This window comes from Phalacrocorax aristotelis, chromosome 1, assembly GCF_949628215.1.
Source record: "Phalacrocorax aristotelis chromosome 1, bGulAri2.1, whole genome shotgun sequence".
Classification (NCBI taxonomy): Eukaryota; Metazoa; Chordata; class Aves; order Suliformes; family Phalacrocoracidae; genus Phalacrocorax; species Phalacrocorax aristotelis.
This window is the reverse complement of record NC_134276.1, coordinates 202,664,370-202,681,462: the sequence shown is the minus strand read 5'-3', so window position 1 is coordinate 202,681,462 and position 17,093 is coordinate 202,664,370. Positions and strand designations below refer to the sequence as shown.

Genomic DNA, 17,093 nt, shown 5'->3' with positions numbered 1-17,093 from the left:
TACAGAGTAGCTGCAATCTGTCACATATTCTATGCTTACACAGACAGCATTTACATAAAAAAAAGAACAAGCTGCTTTTGACTTACACCGTAACTATTTCTTACAGAAATGAAAGGTTTTTAAATAACATGAAGTACCGAAATGTTATAAAGGAGGTGATGTATAATATTTATCTACATACAGGTATAACTCTATATACCTCAAATGGCATAAATATATACCTTCTTCAGCCTTTTTAAGTAAGTCATCAAGCAGTATTTTTTGGTGTTCTTCACCATCCTGAAAGCTGTACAGAGCCCATTTTTTCAACAGTGTTTCCCCTTCACCACATACATCTATATCCAGCAAACCTGGAAACCATTCTTCCATAAGAGAATCTATGTGATCCACAACTTGCCCCAAAAGGATGCACCCTTTAAGAAACCAAAAGAGGGAAATTACAGCCTCATTCTGCCATACTTGTAATTACAAAGCTAAACTCTACATTCCAAAGGCAAAAGCACAACAAACCAAAATACCAAGCTCCCATCAAACTGGAGCAAATATCAGGCTCAGGAATAATTAACCTTTTCTGCAAGAAGGTGCCGTAATTTTCAAAAAACTGTCTGGGTTGTTGTCAAATAGTGCTGATTCCACTAGACAATAAGCTTCAGGAGACCAGTTCAAGTAGATGCCTTGTCTCCAATACATTCTATTAGGACGAAGAGCTCGCTCTAGAAAATACAAAATTAGATTAAAAATATGATCTCCAATATCAATGAAGTATTTTTAAATACTCATAATAATTCATGGTACTTTAAATATTTAATTATGATTGTAGGTTTATGCCTACCTAAATAACAAAAAAAAAAAAAGGCTTCAACTTTGCAGACAGAATAAGACCCACAAAAGCTGAATATATGTCAACTCTTGTTCGGTTCTGCAAGGTATATCCACAAACAATTTAATCAGATGGTAAGTCATGTAGCAGGTGATGCATATAGGGATTACAGAAATGCTTAGGTATATTCAGGTTCAAACAGGGAATATCTTAGGCAACATATGAAAAAAAGTCAGTGATCTGCATTTTCCCTCTGTCACACACATGAAATAGCTGGATGTGACTGGTGTTCTATGCTAAGGAGGAAATCGAATGCCAGGACAGTAGGCATTTATAAATCATATTTGTAAAGCATTAGCCACGCATATATTTCATACTTTACTTGTCACTGGTATTCATAAATCACATACTAAAAAACCAAAGATGAATGAAATTGCAAAGTTCAGCACATAGATCTCATGTCAAAGCATGGAGTTATTGGAAAAAAAATTGAAGACCTCCCTGCCCTTCTGATATAAGCAAAGTTCTCAGACTTTCATACATGGAGAATCAATGAACCTGAGAGGAATCAGTTTGCTTTTCTGTGTGGAAGACACATACTTTCCTGTATTCTTCGTAGAAGCAAATGGCAATATTGCATAAACTTAAGGATTTCCTCCATCTCTAGCATGTGAAGGAGAAAAATAGGCTGCTTACAACCTTCACTTTCTTTTGCACGCCACTGTAAAGACCAGGCATTATCTTTATTTTGATACTTCTAAGTTACAAAAATGACCACTGTTCTTTTTCTTACATCTGTGAAGTGGCCAGAAATTAGCTAAAGCAAAACAATTTTGGGGATCAGAGCTTTAACATGCAAGTGTTGGCAAACATGTTCACTATTGCTTTTGAAGATAAAGATCTGTACCTCTTCCTGACAGCATGTAAGGTGATACTTCAAGCAACCTGTTGATCAGCCTGGACCAAAATCCCATAGGAAAGTATGGCATCTCATAAAGCCTGACAATAATTTCTGAATTTTCACAGTGGGGAAGCTCTATAACAGGTCTGTGATCACACAAACTGAAAGAACAAAAATATTAGTATTTAATAATGCACTTCAGCCAAACCGACTGATGACATACATTATTTATTATGTAAAATGTATTATTAATTAATGAATGAATGATTCAATTGATCAGGGAGCAGACAGATAGTGTATTTGCTTATTCTGTTTGCTTATGCTAAAGTGAAGTTCTGCTGTAATTTAAACCCAACAGAACCCCACTAACAATCACTAGTTATTAAATGTAAATGTGAAAAAAACCTGAGACACATATAAGGCAGGTAAGACATGCAGATAAAATCTTCCTATCCCAGGACTTTGAAGAATGTAGAAACTCTAATCAATGCATCCACACAACACTCTCTCCATTAAGCAAAATAAGCATTATTAAACACATTAGGGAAATCTGTAACTGAAGCAGAGAAACTGTGTTACTTGATTCAGATAAAGCAAAAAGACTGCATTCAAATTCTTCACACTTTTTGTCACCACATGTAAGAACTAGACTGTTTGGAAGAGATACTGCCTTTGAGTATCTTGACTGTGGTTTTCACTCCAAGCAAATAGGCTATAGAAATTCATGGTTCTTCTATATTGCAATAAATATCTGTAATGGTGGCACACTGTAACGTAAGGCTAAACTATAATCTTCCTGCTGTAGTCTCAAAGCATGGTAACTGTAAAAGAAATATCTTCATAAAGCATTTTATCATTTATAGATTTCACTTCACTGCCACATTAATATGATGTAAGCTTCATCTGCTAAAAGATCAGCTTAACATATCTGTGAGAGCTTTTACTAAAATGTAGTATACTAAGGATATATCATGCTTTCATGTACCAAATTGCTTTGATGATCAGTTACACTAGTTAGCCTGATGGGAGGTTTTTGTTTTGATTGATGTCTGTGGCTCTCATTTGTGGGTTTAGCACTTTGCTTACCTGCTTGGGATTAGTAGTTGGTCCTCTCCTAATGGCAAAGCAATCTGAAATTTTTCTAGAAGCTTAAAGTATTGTGACATGTAGATCTTAGGAAACTTGCTCTTCTTTAAAAGGAATTTTTCCACATCTGAACGCTTTACAATTCCCTTAGGATATTTACAAAAGCCTTCCACTTTCACTGTCAGAATCTTTAAAAAAAAGTAAAACAATTTCAGGTGTCCAGTCATCATTAGACTGCATTTTTCTGACTTTGTTCCCTAAAATATTTGGTAGCCTATTATTTAGGGGGAAAAAACAGACTCCATTTCACAGTGAAACCAAACATTTCCATAATGCTAGCCAGGAAGAAGACAGCAGTGAAAAAATTTAACCTGTCCAAGCCATTAGCGTGCTACCTTTCTTCAGTAGCTTTCACTGTTCCATATTATATGGAAATTTAGTCTACAAGTTAATTTGTGAAAGTATTCTCTGAAAGGAGCCTATGTACAGTGATTTTTCATATCAGTACTTCACACAAGCATACTGGTACTGACAACATTATCTAGGTCTTTTCTCACTTCTAACCCCACCAGCTTTAAAGGCTCAAACTTATATTTTTGCCATTCTATTTCCTGCACTGAATGAAAGGTAAAGTTTCAGAGGTTAGGAAATCTGAATATATACAAAAACATTTGAGAGTGTTTCTAGATCAACATATCAATGATGGTTTCACTAAAGCAGTCAGTCTGCTAATCTCCCATGCCAACATGTGAATCCACATCACTCACTTTCCTCTGCCATCAGTACCAAGCATACAATGACCCTTCTTCCCCCATTCTTACTACTTTTATTCAAAGTTCCAGCTTTCACCTCAACCTATTACAACACATTGCAGTATTACTTTGCACCTCTGGGGTTTTTCTGTTCTACATGTATTTTGGTGTCCAGTGTAGTTTAAATGATATTGGACATTATAGTGTAAGAACATAGAACCACTGAGACAGACAGTTGTCTAGAAAGCAAAGGAAACAGAAAGAGCCAGGTAAACCAATCTGGGCCCTGAGGAAACTCTAGACCATGAAACAGTAAAGGAACGTTGAAGAAGAATCCCTGATAAGTTACAGTGGTTTGAGACAGGGGAAAAATTTCCATGAATGGCGATACAAAAAGTAATCAGAGTCTAACCTGTGCCATGATTTTACATAGCCACTTAGGATCTACAAAGTACAAATCTCTTAGCTGTAGGGCTGGGTCTTGAAAGTGAAGGAGTACACCTGCACAAAGAATGTTGTAATTAGCAATGCATTTCTCAAGCTCCATATTAAGCAAAATAAACATCCCACTCTGGGCTGTTTTTCGTATGTGACTTGATATAAAAAATCTGAATTATAAATACAGCTACTGAATTTATGTCAACAGCTCAGGAGAGTAGAATGCAATCATAGTTTGTTCAGCTTTACTTCTATTTGCAGATGTTTTGTTAGATATGTAATCCATCTGGGGTTTTTTTGCCAAGCAGCTATGCTCTGGGTGGCTTATTATTTAATCTTACAAAGTCTGTATGGCACTGAGATAAGCTGTTACATATATTCACCTAACTACTCTTCTATTCAAGCTATTATTGCAATTGCATCTTTCTTCAGAAACTGTGCTGTCTAACCAGCATGTATGATGTTTTCAAGGAGGTGTAAAGTATATAAATTGTTACAGTAGTGATCCTTTAAGTCATGGAATTCTTTTATGACATAACAATCTGGGTTATCAAACTAATGTTACCCAAGCTTTGGGTAACACTTTGTGGCAACCTTGTGCGAGATTTAAAAATGCGTACAGGTCTGCTGGCTGCAGATTTGCAACAAAGTGCTTACAAACATACATTGAAGATAGCATTTCACCTGATTCATTCAGAAAGTGAATTGCGTGAGGGAGTTCATTTTCATCCAATTGTAACTGGCTTTCTTGTACCAGTTCCAGTAAGCGTTTCTGATCAATCACAGGAAATTCAATTGGGACATTTTTACGTTCCAGCAAAATTCTCTTCTCCAGCTCCAGGTAGCTGTCAGGAATTAGCTGACCAACGACTGGTTGATCTCTGATCTGTATAATTAGGAATAATAATCTTAAATGTATTAATTTATTCATGTGAAATGCAGACAATAAAACTAAGATGTAAGGTGGATATGTCCACTCAACAGATGCAGCAGGAAGGAACATGTGCACTCAGTTATTGACTAACATGGCTTCTGAAAGGTAGATGTAACTAATTCTTCTTTCAGAATTATGAATGTCTTTCTAGAAATGAATACTCAAAGAAGAAAATATTTCTATATTACATGCACATAAAAAATAAAAAATTTATGTTTTCTGAGAAGTTCAAAGAGCAGTTTTGATTTGAAGTAAAAGCAAAATATTCACTGTATGAACAGATGACGTCATACATCTCAGGTTAACACAAGAGAATAGGCAAGTGAATACAAAAAGATACCTCTTGTAATCTGTAATATCTCTAGATATGTCTTTAGATAAACTGGGGGTAAAAGGGCAGTAGCTCAACTAAAAGTCTCCACTGCTGATAGTCAGTGAACAAGAGGAGAGGAAGAAATAAATTTGCCCAGGTTAGTGACACATAAGGGAAACAATTGTGTGCTTTGCCGCTGTTTCCTGAGCCTGAGTTCCTTCCTGGAGGCATCCTTTGGACTTTGGTAGCAATGTATGGGTTTTTTTGAGGAAATGGGAAACAATTTTCCCAACATTTCCAAGTTGGCTTCTTAGTTTGTAATCTTCCTCTCAAAGAAGTTTGACACCAACACACCATAGCATTTTTATGTGTCAAAAATGTAATTAGTACCTTGTGAAAATGTAAATAGTACCTCGTGTAATTTCAAAGACTCAGAGCACTTGATACCAATGTTGAATACTTAACTCACTTTGTCTAAGTTCTGAGCAGGTACCTTGTAACACTCCTTTCACAGAGTGTCTCACATCATTTATGGAAACTATCTCCTTCCCTTCAGGCTATCTTACATTTGTGTAGAAGTTTAAACATGAGTTTAAGTCATAGTTGCAAGAGACATGGATGTTACAGGAACAATTTTTAGGTACACAAGAATGAAATGTCAAAAAGCAGAACTTCTCCAGAGTGTTGAAGAAATATGGTGAGATATAGGGCTACATACACCTTTACAAACACCAGCTCTATTCATAGCTACTGGATGTAGGAGAAGTGGAATTAATCCATTTTACCTGAATAGGCCACCTCATTGCCACTTAGCATGCGTTAGCTATTCCTTGAACTGTGGAATGTAGTTAGGGCAGATTAAAGACCTGGCTAAGCTGGTAGTTTCTGAGAGAGAAACAAGAGGTGTGAGCACTCCTCCTCCCCCTTGTAACAACATCAGTGTGAGGCTGGTCATAAATACAGCATTTGCTCTATAAAATATTTCAAGCAGTAATTCAGAAGAAATTTGGGCTCTGCTGTGATTTATGAAGTTCTGCCACTGACTTCAGCAGCACAGGACATCACCTATTCTCTTTAACATGCAATGACACTATATGTGATTGATATCGTACAAATAGGAAAATAAAAATGTGTATCTTATTTTTGCTACAGATTGGATCCTGTCTTTCCATAAGCTCCATGCTTGGGCTACATTCTTCATACTTGTCATTCTCACTTAGAGCTTCGTACTGTGGGTAAGGAAACAGCAGGGAATGAGTGGTAGGGGTGACTTTGGAGACAACAGAACGAGTGCAGATTCTCCAATTTAGGAGGATCATTCAGTCCAAGGGGTCGTCTTTCCCTGCTTTAATTCACCTTCCTCATTCTAGGAACAGTTTCACACTACATAAAATGAAATCATTAAATGGAGAATTAGTTGGCTTTCAGAAATCACAAAATCTTATTTCCTGGTCCCCTGAAATCTTGCAATACTTACTATTGCAATTACATCCAACAAAAAAGAGTTTTTGATCATATTTCTTTGTAAGAAGAAGATGGCCTATTTTTAATTAAATATTCTATTTATGGTCCTAGCGTTTGAAAACAAAACTTAGCTGAGATTTTTACCACGGTGATTTTTTGGTAGAAAATGAAAACAAAACTGGTGATTTTCCTTCGTTATTTTGCTGTGTGTAACATCTTATAGAAGGCAAGATGACTTTGCTATTACACTAAAAATGTCTTTAATTATGTGTTTAATTAATGTTTAAAAATGTATTTACTTAACTAAAACTAGGATGTTTTCAACATTACGAACAGTATGTAGTTTACCTTGAAATTAAGACTCTCCTTTATTATGATTTTCCGAAGCCTGATAATGGAATCGGATTCTTCTGTGGCATTCACAAAGTGATAATCTTGGATTGCTGGGAAGCCTCGCTTATTCAACAGCTCTCTAGTAATTTTACTCATGCAGGCCTTACGTTGCATTTCATCAGAAATGTCCAAATGAGTGCCAACAAGAATGACGGGGGATGTTGAAGCTCGAGCCTGTTAGTAAGATCCATAAAGTCGATTAACTCTATAGTGAACGTTGATGTTATGGTTTTATAGCCACATAAAATGTGAGCAATTTAGTCAAAACAAGCAATACAATAAAAAGGAACTGTTTCTCCCTCTTTAAATATACCTCTTTTAAATACGTTTGAAATCTGAAATACTACTTCATGTCTTTATTCAGAGTAAGTTTAAACTGCAATCCCATATAATAGCCTTGACTGGATAAAGCAGTAAAAATGCATCAGCCTATAAATATGAAACATAATTTGAACATACAGAGAGCAGTCTATTTCAAAATAGAAATACTAAAAAAATGAGCTTTTTCTCAAAGGAAGCAGCGTAGATCTGGATTTCATACTTTGCAGATTAGTAACATTGCCAGTAAAAGAGGGACAACTGTATTTTTCATTTAAAGTGCCCAACAAAATGGAAAAGCAAAGGGTTCTCTGCTAGTCATCATTGGAACAGTGAAGCAATGAAACACCAGTAAGTACTGCATAGCAAAGGAGAACACATCAGAAATGGTCTTCGTCAACACTTAACTGACTGTAACCCTCTGTCCTGTATCACTTGCTTAAGGTGAAAGAGTGAAAAAGACAAGTTTAGCAACCAGGATCAGTATACAACATCTTTTTGTAATTGCATTGCCCAGCCACGGCTAACCATCATACAAAAGGAAAAGACAAGTAATACTCACCATGGGGTGATTCCGTCAGATGAAAATAAAACACTTAAGAGCAAAAGAAAAATACATAGGCAGATTCTCAGACCAAGTTCCCTACCATAGTCCTGGAATCATTCCTATTAACAACAGGATGCTAGGCATACACTTAAGAGCATAATTTCAAACCTGCATCTAGTCAGTTTTAAATTAGTCAAATTCTGATTTCCCCAGAACTACAATGGCGTAAAAGAAAAAGCAGGTTTAACCCTTCATCCCTTTAATACTACCCCTTTCCTGTTTTTATCAGTCAATTAAAAAAATTGCCAGAACACACAAACTATTCTTCTGCACATTGCTCTGTACCATTTTAAGCACAAAATGCTGCTGATCATGTCTTTGTATGTCTACAAATATTTTCATATCCAATATATGATGTATTTCAGCTCTTGTTTCATCTTACTAGGTTTATTTGCTGAAGAGCTTCTTTCCTCTTTCCTTCTCTAAAAATATTTGTGGTTAATTTGCTGTTTACCAACAGCTCCCTGGAAAGTGGAACTCAATTCTGTGCATATCTATAGCTTACCTTGATGTTAAAAAGCCATGGCTTCATAGCATCCACCTCCGCCTGTCCTTTGCTGAGATCATAAACAGCAAGATATAAAGCTCTTTGGGTCATAAAATGAGGATGGGTACTGTAGAACTCTTCTTGTCCTAATGATAAAAAATTTCCCCTGTTTAGTACTTCCTTCAATGAACATCTTCAGATCACAAAAAGGCAGCACAACACTTATTCTCAGATCACTAATCCACAAATGAAATTAATGCTTACAGAAAAGAATCTAAATTGACAAGAAACCTGTAATAAGTATGAATTTTAGATAGGTGCTCTGTGGTAGCTCATTTACTGAAGTGTAGAGTTAAAATACGTAAGCTAGTTTTAAATGAAGAAGTACAAGATTTAACAATTGGATAAACATGGTTACTGCAAAGACAACTTGGAAGGTCATGATTTTTTTAAAACTCCAATATTGAATTTTTCCCTCACTGCTTCCTTCCCTTCCTTCCTTCTTCCCTCCCTTTCTCCTATGCTTTCAGCAACCTCAAAACAAGACTCCTAAGTTCACATGATTAAGCACTTAAAATCACAACTGAAGCTGGACATTCAGCTTGAATGTTGCTCTCTGTGCTTATCCATTGTGATATAGACTGATTTAAATTATCATGGACCAATGTTTAAAAATAAATTTTCTATAGCATAAAACACCCCCGAATTTTAGAAATGCTTCTGGAGTCCCGAAAACTTAGGAAGTTTTCCAAAAGCGCGAAGCTCAGACTCTCCCCAAGGACTTTGTTTTCTATGACCTTATGGAACAGTGATACTGTAGAGCCTAGAGAGACTCAGACTATAAAAGGGAGAAACAGAGTTGAGTGGAAGATGATTATTCTGGTGACTACAAGCAGTTTCTTACTATTCTGAAATGACAGTTCTACAATGCTATAGTTGAAACGAGTCATCAGACCACATCTGACGCATTCCTGAGGCTTTATGTTAAATTTGAGGGATTAGCTGCCAATTTACAGAATTCACTAATTTATAAGTGGTCACTTGACTTCTGGTTTAAGTTTGCATCATTCTACGGTCCACAACTTGAAATTCCACAGGTTGACTCTAAGAATAAGTAATGCAATAATGTGTTAGAAAAGACAACAGTAAAGGACAATAAGCTCTTGAAATACCTCCAAAATCCCACACATTTAATATAAGCTCTTTCTTCATTTTGCCTTTCCCTTGAATGATCCAGTCTTTTACATCAATGCCTACTGTAGCTTTTGGAAAGCCCAAATCTGTTCGTCTGTATTTCATTAGTTGTTGCAACAGAGTAGTTTTCCCGCTGCCAGTGTTCCCAACAATCATGAGCTTCATTCTGTTATAAGGTACAGCCTTCTTCAGTCGTTGTTGAAGAAATCTAGCGTAAGAAAGTTTGCAGACTCACAGAAGTGTGTAATACAGAAAAATCCCAACAGAACTCAAGACCAAGGAAAAATCTAAAACCATATAATTTTCTTCAAATTTGCAATATCTGTTTGATATTACTGGGATTTTAACAGTCTATTCTGATTTCTGATTTGAAAGTTAAAGTTTAATTCAGAATGTGTCTTTTTTTGTTTTGTAATCACCCAAAGATGTGCTCTGTGCAATGCACTTGGGAATGCAGGAAACATATTAGAAATAATTGGTAAGCACCATTTACTGCATGGTTTATAAAAGCACCAAACTGAAGAAGTAATACTATAATATTCCAAATTACTATAATCTATTTTATGTGTGTGTGTTGTTATGATATGATATGATACCTTCCATAGAGAAGCATTCTGGATTTCATGACAAACGAGCACGTCTCTTCAAAAGGGTATGTTATTTTCTTAATGCTTACTGCATATCCCACGAAAGCAATACTAGAATATTAAAGAACACTAAGGCAACAAACCTGATAATGTCTCTGGCTTTGCATCCCACATGTTTGAAGTCTAAATTAAGATGGAGTCCTTCCAAAGGAAGATCCCAGATTTTGGACAGTCTTCCCATTTCATCTGGAAAGAATCTCAAATCAGGATTATGACTTACATCCAGAGAAGTCAAGTTCTCTAGGAAGCCAATCTGAGGAGGAATCTAAATAAAAAAGACACGTAAAGGACAATTAAACATTTTAAAAAGATGTATGAGCATGAATACATTACATATTTAACAAAACTAGGTATTATTTTTACCACTGTAGTTTAAGATTTTTTTAATAAACAGGCCTAATATACCACACTAATAGACAAATGACCTCATAATCAATTCATTATACAAACTGATTATATGACACATTCCAGACAGAAAAGCTTCTTAGAATGTGGTGATTTTCATTCACAGGAAGTACTATTTGCACTTACATACTATTTTACCAAGGGAATTTACAATGATAAGAGAGGTGACATGAAAATCAAATGAACATTGAAAAACTGCATTCAATTGAAAAGTGATCTCATTTTCTTTAGGTAGAATCTCACACTTTACCTTCTTTAGCTTGTTGTGGGACAGGTGTAGCTTTTCTAGCCTAGACCACGAACATGCCTTTTCACTCAAGTCCAAGATGTCTATTTGATTATGATTAAATAACAGCTCCCTTAAGTTTAATGATTTCCAGTGCATTGGTCCAGGCAGGCTTATGATCTTGTTTTGGCTTAAATCTACTGATCGCAAACTAAAAACATGAAAATAAAAAAAAGAAAAGCTAGGAAATGAGAAAAAATAAAACTGAAATTAACTGGAACTGTATTAATTTTTAATAAATAAATAAATGGATTAGATATCAGAAGAGTTTTCTAACAGGAATGTAGACAGTAGAAGACAGAGAATTACTACTACGAGCAAAAGTAATTAAGATGATATTATAAGTAGGTGTTTATTACCTTGGAAAAAATTATGAATACATACGATTGATTCAGTATAATGTTCTTTTGATGTATTTGTCTGTGAATGAAATTGCCTGGTCATGAAAATGAACATCCACACTGTACTGTGTGTATATGTTTCAGAGAGTAAATTGAAGAGTCACTTTAAATAAGTGTACGTATTTGATAATTCTCTGTCCACTTTTCTACAATTTGCAGACATGCATGGCTCTGTTCAGATCAGCAGAAGACACAGATAAATATGGTTCACGCTTCTGTAGTGCAAATATTCAGTAATTCAATTGTAAACAGTATAGTAAATATATATTTATAGCCAGGTAACAGAGTTTAGCTCAGGATTCCAGGACCATGGAGTTCATTGTTACGTGCAATGCCTAACATACTAGAATAAATGTATTTAAAAAGTTAATCGCAATCTAACATAATATGTATTTTCGTGTCCTTTTTTTATAAACTTCAAATTTAAAAAAAAAAAGCAATGGGGAACTTCCTGGAATTAGCAACTTTCTAGAACTCACGATTCCACTCATAAACTATGGAACCTCATGAGGTGATATGAACTGCTCTCTTTCTTGCTTCTAACTAAGGAGACTAACATCAGATGGTATGGATACCTCATGCTTTTTTCAGAATGTTTCTATGAATATATGTTTGTAGATACATGTATATGCATAAATTATATAGTTCAACTGCACATGTATTTAAGAACCATATAAAAAAAAGAACATTTTATTTCTCTAAGTCATCTGTTGGACAAATACGCTGTTTATGTTACAGTGGAAAATTAAGCATGCAAAAAATCCATGCAACTCCTTATTGATTTGTCTGGGCTGGGAGATGTATAACCTGAAAGCTGCACCTTTTTCAACACATCCATTATTTCCTGCTGCGGATAAAAACGTTAGCATGCTGAAACAGTGTAATATCATGTTAATAATGACATGATCTATGCAAATTTCATTAACATAAGTTCACAAATCTGTGTGGATCTGCCTTCCCCATGGTGCCATCAGCACTCACAGCTAACCACATCTATCAGACAACTGATCTGATCTTCCCTTCCAGGCACTCCTTCCAGAATCTGATTCTAGTGACGTGTTAAGGTCGGTAACTTCTATAAAAAAAACAGCAGAAGTCTGATTTTCACATGAGTAATGCTTCGAAGGTATACCAAAATAAATGTCACATGCATCTTTATCACAATTACATCTACAGGAAGCATCATTCTTTGAGAATAAATATCTTTTGATATTTGGGAAGTGAAAAACTTATTTCAGTAGCCTTCTGCAAAAGACTGCAGAACTTCTTGAGAAGTAAAAATTGCCAGTATCTTTTTACTGCTGGTTTCAGGAAAACAATAAATTCATCCAGGTCTTCTCAGCAAGAATTGTCAGCTTCAGCAGTCAAGCAATATATTTTCAATAACAATGATCTGAATCTGAGGAGCAGAATTTCTCAAAATAATGAAAAAACATGACTGATTTGTCTTCAGTTCAAAGCTACTAAGTCTTGGATTTAACCTGTTAGAAGGGACTTCCTGAAAATCAGTAAAACACGCAGAATTTTCTGCTTAACAAAGGTCTTTGCCATCAGATTTTCTTCACCAAGAACATGACAGTAACTTCAGTAAATAAAATAATAACTTACTGTGGTAGAAGAAGAATCGCTTCTGGAACATTAATAAAACAATTTTGGGATAATTTTAAGCTTGTTATGCTGGATGACAAGTCAGGTATTATTTCTAAAGCAGAAAAAGAAATTAATCCTATTACTTTTCAGAACTGTTTAACTGGAATTTTCTGAAATCAAAGACAAACGAAAAAGTCAGTCTATCATCTTCTATATGCAGGTCTTTGTACAAGTTACCAAAGGCAGAATCTGAAACTTTTTTCTAAAGCTTATTTAAAACTAAATTCCCAAAATGAAAGAAGTTTAGAACAGAGTTAATGTATTGGCTTTTATCACATTACATAGTATTATACTTCATCACATACTGTCATTAAACACTGACATAATCTTACTTACACTTCACTGTATTGCCAGTATACACGACATTCACGTAATTCACCCAGTGAGTGGTGGGCCTTATGCATACAAAAATGACTCTAATGGTTCAGCTGTGTTTAATGCAGGTATAAGAGCTACCTTCTGAAATACTGTGACAATTTCAAAATGGAAGATTTTATGTCTTGAAGACAGAAATAAATTCTGACAGTAACTTATGAACTCCTGTGGTATCATTAAAATCTCATTTATGAAATTTGTATTCTTCACACGTAACTTAATTTTAACACCTTTGCATAAAATATGCTAAGCTACTGAAACACACTCTGGACTCAATTCAATTGCTTAAACACTGGGTTCTAGCGCAGGTGCAGGTTCTCGTGCAGGCCACCCCGCAGTACCTGAGCTATCTGCACATGACTTGGAGATACAACATAGGAGCTATGGAAGACCTGCTTTTTCTGGACCAGAAGCTGTAAGCCAAGTGGGATACTTCAGGGCATCTCAGATGACACTTGCATTCAGGCAAGTGAATCAAACATTCTATCTTATTCAGAAGATAATGCTCGATATAGTGTGGTAATACTTAGAATTACAGAATTATAGAACTGTTTAGGTTGGAAAAGACCTTTAGGATCATTGAGTCCAACCATACCATAAAACTAACACTACCAAGTCCACCACTAGACCATGTCGCTAAATGCCCACCTACAGGTCTTCTAAATACCTCCAGAAATAGGGACACAACCAATTCCCTGGGCAGCCTGTTCCAATGCTTGACAATGCTTTTGGTGAAGAAGTTTTTCATAATATCCAATATAAACACCCCCTGGCGCTATCTGAGGCCATTTCCTCTCATCCTCTCACTCGTTTCTTGGGAAAAGAGACTGACCGCCACCTCGCTACAACGTCCTTTCAGGTAGCTGTAGAGAGCGATAAGGTCTCCCCTCAGCCTCCTCTTCTCCAGGCTAAACAAACCCACTTCCCTCAGCAGCTCCTCATAAGACTTGTTCTCCAGGCCCTTCACCAGCTTCATTACCCTTCTCTGGACACGCTCCAGCACCAAAATGTCTTTCTTGTCAGGAGGGGCCCAAAACTAAACACAGTATTTGAGGTGCGGCCTCACTGGTGCTGAGTACAGGGGGACCATCATGTCCCTAGTCCTGCTGGCCACATTATCTCTGATACAAGCTAGGATGCATGTATGATATGTATTTCAGCACACTATTAAACCTGTATTAGTACTAGACTTGCAAGCTAACTTTGAACGATGTCCTCTGCCTTGAACCTTCCCCAACAGTATCTACAATCCACTACAAATATAAAAACAAGATGAGATACACTGAGTCAGATCAAATGCCATCAAGTCCCACTAGAAGTACACTGCTTCCAACAGCAATCAAAAGCTGATGCTTAGGGAACTGTATAAACAAAGACAAGCCTATGTGGTATTCTCCTTTTCTGTTCTCCCAAGACTCCAAATGCTGGTGGCTAAGGAATTTTGTGACTTGCAATGGTTTCTAGAAGGTGGATCCTATTTTCACAGATACTTACCAAGAGCATTCATCCTGGCGTTGAACTGCTCCAGTTTTGTACAGCCCATGAAGACATTCTCAGCAAGGGATGAAATATTGTTCTTACTAATGTTTAAAATTTTCAGTTCTTTCAAGCATATGGGTGAACATAAGGATAAAATTTTGTTTCTACATTAACAATAAGAAAAAAAAATCCATGTTTAATTCAGAAACTATTAGCTAAAAAGTGAAAGTAAAGACTATTGACCTGAAAATGCTATCCTTACGCTGGTGAAAAAGAAAAAAAAGACTTGTATCTGTATAAAGACTGACCAGTCAGCAAAAATACTGGTAGATGTGGCAACATGGAATAACATGACTGGTATTAAGATTGTTCTAATTAATTTGGAGAGCAAATGTCAGAATGTATTACAAGGTGCCATTTCCTGATTACATACTGCAGCTCAATTCCACACAGAGAGGACTGTCGCATTTGTGAGTAGTTCTGTTTACTAAAGATATGTGTTTGCAGGATTATAATCACAGAATGACTATCAAAAAGAAAAAAAATAAATGGGATTCCATATAGGGGATACAGTTCAGGATGAGTATATAATCTTACAAACAATGCATTCTGGGAAGAACAACACCAGAAAGAGACAAAGATCCTGAAGACAGAGAGAAAAGAACCATGCAGCACTATTTTGCAAGGGTAACATTGCTAATAAAGTTCAAAATAAAGCTAATTAAGATATGCAACAGGATTTTGGTTTTAAAATATTGCTTTTGTAAATTTGATTCACATATTTACTACTGCTTGCTTTAGTTACACATGTTGCTATCTTTATTCTGTGTGAATTTCAGTATAAAAATATCACCACCTTATTTAAAATTAGTTATGGGATATGAATGAGACATTATCTGCAGTTTACAGAGCTATCAATAATAACATTCTTAAGAATTCCATACAGGAATTAATTATCTCACTCACTAAGAAAGATGATCAAAAGCGCTGGTAAACAAAAAATTAAATATATTCTCTGCATCTGTCATTTAAAACATATCAATACCAATAAATGCAATTCCACAAATCATACTTCCAAAAAAACCTTTGGTGAATATGAAGTACAGTGGAAACTGTACTTTGTATACATAAAACCTGTTGAACATGTTAGTCAACACAGACAGCCCTATGGATGAATAGTATGGCAGTAGAAAAACGCTGAACTACAACATTTTTAGTATGTTACTAAAACTGCAATACTATTAGATTCTATCAAGGCCCACAGATATTCTTGTGTACTTAGTAACACAACACTGAAAACTGCAGCAATTTACACATCTGGAAGATAATGTCAGTGTTTCACTGCTGAATAAACAATCCCTTCCATGCTATAACAGTCATCATTCTGGGTGACAAATATATTACTTTCTGTTATGTGTGTTTCTTATGCTACAGCCCATTTACCAATGCTACTCACCCTTCCAGCAATAGCTGTTCCAGATTTTCAGCAACACTTGTAAGAAATTCAGGAGTGCACACCAGCTGATTGTATGAAAGATTAAGTTGCTTTAGAGTTGGACATCTGAGGTGTGGATCCAGAGCAAAGGAAGGTCCGATGTCATTTCGAGAGATATCAAGATTTGCAATACAATTCATTTTCAGTAAATACGTTGGAAACGAAGTAAATCGGTTACTGTGCAAATCCAAGAAAGTCAAGCATTTCAAGTTCTGAAAGAAACAGACAATTTGTTTTTAAAAAGTTAAATGAAAATATGGATTTATAGGTTTTAAATTGAGCTACATTTTATACAATTTATTTACTTCTATTTCTCTCACAAGCAAGAACAGTAGAAAATAGGCATCATAGCAATATAACTCATAATATTTCTACTACAGAATAACATATAAAGCATTGTTCAAAATTAATTATCTCAGTTTCATAGAATTTAACAGATACGAATTACCTGCAGTTCTCAGTTCCATTTCTGTTATTATGTTACTCAATATAACACATCCTAAAGCAGTTCTCTGCAGTAAGTGACTTAACACAGTTCCACAAAAATACTTTTATTTCTAGCTGAACATAAATCCATTGAATCAAAATTGAGTGAACACCCACATTCATGAGCAGTATTGTTATGGGTACATTATTAGGACAAACAAT

General features: G+C 35.6%; 1 protein-coding gene across 4 annotated transcripts in view; it reads right to left on the bottom strand.

Annotated features, from left to right (window-relative positions):
• The window catches only part of LRRK2 (leucine rich repeat kinase 2), a 72,743-nt gene that overhangs the window by 17,878 nt on the left and 37,772 nt on the right, over positions 1 to 17,093 (bottom strand). For all 4 annotated transcript variants that reach the window (XR_012658639.1, XR_012658638.1, XM_075081346.1 and 1 more), the window contains 14 exons: positions 16,407 to 16,657; positions 14,966 to 15,114; positions 13,055 to 13,148; positions 11,010 to 11,196; positions 10,438 to 10,619; positions 9,686 to 9,915; positions 8,532 to 8,659; positions 7,057 to 7,275; positions 4,682 to 4,883; positions 3,972 to 4,060; positions 2,808 to 2,995; positions 1,728 to 1,882; positions 567 to 713; positions 222 to 413 (listed from right to left, as the gene is read on the bottom strand). Coding sequence is in view for 2 of the 4 variants with exons in the window: in XM_075081346.1 (XP_074937447.1) it covers positions 222 to 413; positions 567 to 713; positions 1,728 to 1,882; positions 2,808 to 2,995; positions 3,972 to 4,060; positions 4,682 to 4,883; positions 7,057 to 7,275; positions 8,532 to 8,659; positions 9,686 to 9,915; positions 10,438 to 10,619; positions 11,010 to 11,196; positions 13,055 to 13,148; positions 14,966 to 15,114; positions 16,407 to 16,657 (2,413 nt within the window). In the remaining 2 variants the exon portion in view is untranslated. The remainder of the gene's footprint in view (positions 1 to 221; positions 414 to 566; positions 714 to 1,727; positions 1,883 to 2,807; positions 2,996 to 3,971; positions 4,061 to 4,681; positions 4,884 to 7,056; positions 7,276 to 8,531; positions 8,660 to 9,685; positions 9,916 to 10,437; positions 10,620 to 11,009; positions 11,197 to 13,054; positions 13,149 to 14,965; positions 15,115 to 16,406; positions 16,658 to 17,093) is intronic.